Source organism: Mangifera indica, unplaced genomic scaffold (genome assembly GCF_011075055.1).
Source record: "Mangifera indica cultivar Alphonso unplaced genomic scaffold, CATAS_Mindica_2.1 Un_0202, whole genome shotgun sequence".
In the NCBI taxonomy this organism is placed as follows: domain Eukaryota; kingdom Viridiplantae; phylum Streptophyta; class Magnoliopsida; order Sapindales; family Anacardiaceae; genus Mangifera; species Mangifera indica.
The window spans coordinates 1-7,386 of record NW_025401294.1 but is presented as its reverse complement, the minus strand read 5'-3'; the positions used below and the strand labels follow the sequence as shown (position 1 = coordinate 7,386).

The 7,386-nt window shown below is 29.0% G+C and overlaps 1 protein-coding gene across 1 annotated transcript; it reads left to right on the top strand.

Annotated features, from left to right (window-relative positions):
* The first annotated feature begins 2,278 nt into the window (after positions 1–2,278).
* Positions 2,279–7,365, top strand: LOC123208261 (serine carboxypeptidase-like 17). The gene is made up of 12 exons (XM_044625635.1): positions 2,279–2,451; positions 2,540–2,685; positions 4,289–4,365; positions 4,462–4,587; positions 5,001–5,106; positions 5,332–5,366; positions 5,990–6,091; positions 6,434–6,520; positions 6,616–6,771; positions 6,854–6,925; positions 6,998–7,116; positions 7,214–7,365. The coding sequence occupies exons 1-12, from the start codon at positions 2,339–2,341 to the stop codon at positions 7,341–7,343; spliced, it is 1,269 nt and encodes a 422-aa protein (XP_044481570.1). The 5' UTR covers positions 2,279–2,338; the 3' UTR covers positions 7,344–7,365.
* The last annotated feature ends 21 nt before the right edge of the window (positions 7,366–7,386 follow it).

The following is a 7,386-nucleotide window of genomic DNA, read 5'->3' as shown; positions in this document are numbered from 1 at the left end:
CACTTACGTAGGGGTAATTTTGTCATTTCATTCTTGTATATACCTTTTGAACACTTTGATGTTAAGAGTGAGAGAAGACAGAAGAGATCAACAAGTAATCTTATGCAAATTTTGAAGGAATTATATGGAATTTAAACTAATTTCTTATAATCTCCTTTTAATAATTTGGTTAATTATTGCATTGGCATGATTATGGGGTCCAAATTAATTTGAATAATTATGAGATAGTTTGAGTGGTAAAAAAAAATATTATATATATAAGAGAGTATAAGTTCAAGTTATCTTTGACAACATATCAAGATTAAAATTTTAATTTATCTAATTCAGTGATTATGAAGTAAGTCATTAGACTGAGAGTTTGTCATATTTGATATAATTGATTTAATTTCGAATATAATAAAAAGAAGTGATTACTTGTTATAAAAAAAAAAAAAAAGTGATTCATAAAATTCTGGAGTTGTAAATAAATTTCCATCAAATAATATTGTTAATGCAAATGCAAAATATGTATCGATTGGAGCACGTGAATCATAAGTTGTCTTCTACTACACTCGTAAGGCATATCAAAGCGGTGTTATGGCCGTTTAACTCAGCTGAAAGTCATATCAAAGTAGTTGGTCCATGTGCATCTAACATTCAAAATAATAAGAATCACAAGTTTTGTTTGGTGAGAATTCAATGCCTTGTACTATGTAGAGAATGACGTCATTAGTCTGACACCTTTTTTTTTATTTTTTAAATTTTGTGTATATTAAAACTAAAAAGAACTCCCGATTTTCAGTAAATGTTGGGGAAAATAAATTTCTTTTTCACCTGTTTACAACCTTTAAGAGACCTTTTTCATAATTTCTCCTCTATAGAATATCTAATTTCAAGTACTATATGAAGAACAATGAACTCTTAAATTATATACATTATGGAATTTAAAATACATAATAATATTACTATAATAAAATTATGTATATTTATTTTGAGTATTATATATTATCATATAAATGAGTATTTTTGACGTAAAAATAAAAAAGGTCCAATCATATAATGACACACATAAAATAAATCTATTTATATATTCAAAGTGGGTACATATAGTATTATTTATATTATTAATCTTTAGAGTAAAGTAGACCTGGCCATGGTTCATGAACCGGTAGTTTCGGTTCGAAACCACCGGTTCACGGTTCGAAAAAATAAGGACCCTGAACCGAAACCATAATAGGACGGTTTGTAATCGGTTCGGAACTGACGGTTTCGGTTCATGACCCCGGTTTGGAATCGATGGTTTCGGTTTGAAATCGACATTGAACCGTCAATTCTAATACATGATTTTGATTTAATTTTTAAATTATTAATTACAATAATTAAAAATTAAAAGAAAGGCTTAAACTTAATTTTTCAATTAAACTTCTTACATATTTTCTTGGTTTTAGAAGATTCAAAGCCTACGTAGACCAAATCTCCTATTACCATAATAATTTCCATTACTTACCTTTTTTTATAATAAATAAAATTAATTATATAAATAAATTATATGATTAATTATAAAACATAATAAATAAAATTAATTATAGAAATAAATTCTATAATTAATTATGAATTGTATAATATAAATTAAAATTAAAATTAATAAAAAATAAAAAAAAATTTAATTAGATTTGAGAGAATTTGATTGAAAGATTGAGAGAGTATTAAGAATTGAAATAATAAGAATGAGAGTTTAAATGATTGAGTGAGAGAGTTGAGAGATTAAAATTTGAATGGGTATATATATAGAAATTTTTTTTTTAAATTTTAAAAAATAGGGGGTGAAAATGAGATTAAGAACTTTTGCAGGGGACCTGCAATTTTCAAATGTGCAGGGGACCATTGTACCCTACACTTGCAGTGAACCAACGGTTCCCTACGCAGGGAATCGTTGGTTCCTTTAATAAATTTTAAAAAATTAAAAACAAAGTTAAAATTTTCGGTTCAGTATAATAAACCGTCGGTTTACATGTCGGTTTATAAACCTGATATGAACTGGAGGTTTTACAGTTCAAAATTATGTAAAACGAAACCGAACCACTAAAATCCGATTTCGGTTTTGGGTTAATCGATTCCAGTTTTATCCGGACCGGTTTCGATCCGGTTCACGGTTCTAGAGTAAAGTATGCTAGAATTTGAAAAAAAAAATTGCAACTATACACATAAAAATAGGCATATCAGTAATCATTTTTAGTTAAAAATAGTTACCCAGTAATAGTACTATAAAAGTTAAGTCGGTCGCAAAAAGCCCATTTCCCTCAAAGCCATATAAATCAGGCTTTATCTTTCAAATTTTACACAGTTGAGTGACTTCACAATGTTGTGGCGAGCAGTTGGTTTGCTTGTTTTGTTGGACGTTGCTCTTTCAGCTTCAATCATCAAGGAATTACCAGGGTTTCCTGGTCATCTTCCCTTCAAACTGGAAACTGGGTAGGCCTTAATTGTTAACCCTGTGAATATTTTCCTTAGTTTCTTCTTCATTATTTTATGCACGTTAAATAATTATTGTTCAGTGCAGGTATATTGGAGTGGGTGAACTTGATGACGCACAGCTTTTCTACTATTTTATTGAGTCTGAGAGGAGCCCAAAACAGGATCCTCTCTTCCTGTGGCTTACCGGAGGTCCTGGCTGTTCGTCTTTCTCCGGACTTGTATATGAAATTGGTATGTGTTTAATTCCTGACTATTTTATCTTTTCCTTAAAATCTGAAATCACACTTGTAGAGTTTAAAAAATATGAAATCTCACCCCTGACATAATTGTTATCAGAATTTTTTATTAGAAATAAGAAAAATATTATTTTTTTTATTAATAATATTAAAAAAATATAAAATTCATTATATTTTTCTTTAGAAGTTTTAAAAAACTAACAATTTTACCATTGTCTAAAGTTTTCTAACTTTGAAAGTCATATTTTTCTCCTAAATTTTTTCTTCATCATTTCGGCCACCATCTTCGACGCCAACGACCTCCTCTCTCCACCCTAAACCATTGGCCTAGGTATGGAAAGAAATCTAAAACATGTCTCTTCGTCAGAGACAAAGAGATCCGACAACGAAGAGATCTAGATCTCTTTGTCGAGATCTAAATGCCTTTGACAAAAAGACAAAGAGATCTAGCATTGGATCTCTTCATCTTTGACGAAAAGATTCATTCAAAATTGTTTCTCATGTGTTGACCAATGGTTTAGAATGGAGAGATGAGTTCGTCGGGATCAAAGATGGCAATTAGAGGGGAGAAGAAAAAAGCCGTAAGATTTTAGAGGAAAATGTGACTTTTCAAAGTTAGAAAACTTTAGGTATAAGTGAAGTTGTTAATTTTTAAAATTTAAAGGAGAAAATATAATGAATTTTATATTTTTTTTAATATTATTAGTAAAATAATAATTTTACCTATATCTATAACAAAAAATTTTAACTATAATTGGTTAATAGATGAGATTTCAGGTTTTTTAAAGTCTATAGGTATGACTTTGAGAATATAACAAAACTTGGGTGGAAAAGTAGTTTGGCCTTTCCTTAAACATAAAACACAATTCATTTATATTTAGTGGTCCAGGCATAGAACTAGAATGGGAGCAGTCACCGACACTGTAGAGAAATTTGTAAAAAAAAGGGCAAGTAAAAAGTGGGTTTTGATGGGCCACGAGTTTAATTAACATTGATAACTCTTAAAGATTTGAAGCTTTTGTTTTTTTTTTTTTGGCCAAAGGACTATTCCCACCAAAAAGTTATACTGATTTTTCAAAGTTTCCCCTGTTAATTTTAAAAATCTCATTTACCCACCCATAATCAGTTAAAATTAACGAAACCCTAATCTTTGAAAAATTTATCTCATTTCCCATCTAAAAGTTTAAAAACTAACATTTTCTTTCTCAAGTTATGTTTGAAAAAAATCACATTTTTCCCCTAGGGTTTAGTTTCAAAATTTGGTCACCTTCTCCATAGTGCACCCTAAACCGGCTATACTCTAGGGGAAATGTGATTTTTTTAAAAACTTGGTTTAGAAAAAAAAAAATTAGTTTTTTAAATTTAGGGGGAAAATGAAATCATATTTAAGTTTATTTTTAATATTAAATATAAAATTACAATTTTACCCTTAAAATTAATAGATTTAAATGATCATGTATGGGTAAATGAGATTTTCAAAGTTAACAGGGGTAACTTTGGAAAATCAGCATACCTTGGGTGTGAAATAGTCCTTTGGCCTTCTTTTTTATTTGACTTCTAAATATGTCCTTGATTAAAACAATACTTCTTTATTGCAGGTCCGTTATCTTTTAACTATGCAAATTCTAGTAGAACCAAACCACAATTTTCTTTGAATCCCTATTCATGGACAAAGGTATATACGGATTTGTTGCCAATTACTATTTTTCTTTTTTAAATGAAAATTTATGTGGCAAAGTTGCAAATAACCAATAGACATGGTGTTTCTCAGGTTGCCAACATAATATTTTTAGATCAACCTATTGGTACGGGATTTTCTTATGCAAAAAATTGGACAGGATATAATACCCTCAATGATACACTAGCAGCCACAGATTCATACAATTTTCTAAGAAAGGTAAACTGTTATTTGTTTCAATAAAGTGGATAATATTATACATATTGTGACCTTAAGTCCCACATCGCTCTCATTCTGTCTACTGAACTTGTATATAAGCAGGGGTTAAAACCCTTTAACTCAATAAACGCGTTTTAAAGCCGTGAGGGTCTGAAGCCCAAAGCGGACAATATCTGTTAGACTGTTTATAACACGTTATCAGCACGATAGCGATAGGCGGATGTGTTGTGACCTGAAGTCCCACATCGCTCCCGTTCTGTCTACTGAGCTTGTATATAAGCAGGGGTCTGAAGCTCAAAACATACAAACATATTTTAAATATATAATTTCTAATAAGTTAATACAATGTCGGTTCTTAAATTTTTATCTTCAGGCCATTACACTCTCTACTTGTCCTTTTTTCGGTTTTGTAGTGGCTTATAGGTCACCCAGAGTTTCTTGCAAATTCCCTTTATATTACTGGAGATTCCTATGGTGGAAAAATTGTTCCGATAATTGCAAAGAAAATATCGGAAGGTAATTAATTGATATACCTGTCTATACTCTTGGAAACGCATTGTATATTGCATGACACCAAGAAAACTATTTTATATTTTTTCTTATCTGTTTTTATTTATTTATTTATTATTATTATTTGCTGTTTAATTGTTAGCAAATATTTTCATGAAAAAGATAGAAATTTGGTGAAAAAGTTGGTTTTTCGTATCGCACCGCTATTAAATTGCTTTTTATTTTATTGCAGGTATGAAGCGGGAATTGAGCCAATGATGAATCTAAAAGTAATGATACACAATTTAATTTTTTGTTCATTTGATGAAAGTTTTGTGTTGTTCTAAAGAATAGTATTACCTACGTAAATAATATATATAATTTTATGTATAAATAATAATATATTAATATATAATTAAATAATTTTAATTTTTAAATTAATAATAAAATAATACTCAATCATATAATGATATATTATTATTTGTATGTAAAATTATATATATTATTTTTGTGTATTTAAAACCCAATTTCTCACTGGTAATAATTAACAGTCAAACAAATAGTTAAAACAATAAAATTATGTACTTGTATTGATTATCAATTTAGATATAAAATAATATTGTATCAATGTATAATTAAAATTTTTAATTAAAAATAAAATAATTATTAATTATATAATAATATATTATTATTAACACTCAAAATACTGTTTATTGTAAGTGAAATTAGCACTATTTCAAATAAAAATAATAATATATAATGATAAATGTTTGTGATGGCATTTAATTGTCGTGTAATTAAGACATGTACGAATACAAACTTCACACCATTTAAACAATATTTAAGCCATTTTTACCTACTTTATAATGAAAGAAATTAGAATGCACATTGATAGTTTTGATGGCGTACTCAGGGATACGTGCTTGGCAACCCAGTCACAGATGAAAACATAGACTCGAATGCAAGAGTTCCGTTTGCTCACCTGAAGGCACTCATATCAGATGAACTCTTTGAGGTGTGTTCTCCCAAAATTTGTCTTAAAAATTCTCAGTTTAAAATATACATAACCGTAATTCTATTTCTTCCATCGTTGTATGGTCAACATTCCCACATGCAGAATTTATTAAATTTGATTAAGTAGAAATCTGTAATGATTTGTTCTCCATGAATATACAGAATTTATAAAATATACCCGAGTGTAAATGAAGGTAAATGAACCTATGGTTTCAATTTTTATTGCCCAAATTAATATTGAAAAATGCAATTTACATATAAATTATAGACTTGGCGAAAATTTCTGACTTACAGCTCTCTCATAATAAAAAATTCACTCAAAAATTTTAATTTTTTTTGGAAGTCAACAGAAAGAAATTGCAAGGGCAAGTACGTTGATCCAGATCCAAACAACACACTATGCATAAAAGATCTTCTACGAGTCGAGGAGGTAAAGTGAAATATGTCCAAATTTGTTTTAATTTCTAAAGATATAGATATATCATTTTTTAGTGTTACAGCCATAAAAATTCTTTTTTTGTTTAGTGTTTAGAAAAAGTGAATATGAAACAAATATTGGAACCTGCGTGTGCTTTTTTATCCCCAAAACCAAAAACATTAAAGTGGGATTCAAGCATTCTTATAGAGGATACTAAATATTTTCTGTCCTTGGGTCAAGCTCCCCCTGAGCCATGGTGTCGGGTAAATCTCTTACTTCCACTTAATCTTTTAATTAAACCAAGTTATGTAAATTACTTCTGACGAACTTTTTTTTTTTTTTCAGTATTATAGCCACATTTATTCTTATATATGGGCTAATGATAAAATTGTCCGAAAAGCTCTTCATGTACGAGAGGTATAAAAATTCAACAACTAATTCTTATATAAATATAAGTATAAACTTAACTTTGAAAATTATAATCATCAGGGGACCATAAAGAAGTGGGTAAGATGTAATAAGTCCTTAATTTACACAGAAGATGTCATATCTACTGTAGAGTATCATCGATATCTTCTCAAAAAGGGGTATAGAGCTCTCATTTATAGGTAAAAATATATGCAATTTTTAAATCTGTGATTGATTATTTTAATATTAATACTCAATCACAGTAAGTATTAATTTAGTTTCTCCAAGCACATGCAGTGGTGATCAAGACATGGCAATACCATATGTGGGTACACAGACATGGATAAAATCTTTGAATTTGACAATTCAATATGATTGGCAACCATGGTTTGTTGATGGGCAAGTTGCCGGGTCAGTTATTTTCTAAAACTTTTACTATATATATACATTTTTTTAACTCACAATTAAGT

Bases quoted from the DNA above. Each gene is read 5' to 3' on its own strand.
- LOC123208261 (XM_044625635.1), top strand. From the start codon at position 2,339: ATGTTGTGGCGAGCAGTTGGTTTGCTTGTTTTGTTGGACGTTGCTCTT. The intron at 6,092-6,433 runs GTGTGTTCTCCC...TTTTTTTGGAAG, and splicing joins TATCAGATGAACTCTTTGAG to TCAACAGAAAGAAATTGCAA. The intron at 7,117-7,213 runs GTAAAAATATAT...AAGCACATGCAG, and splicing joins TATAGAGCTCTCATTTATAG to TGGTGATCAAGACATGGCAA.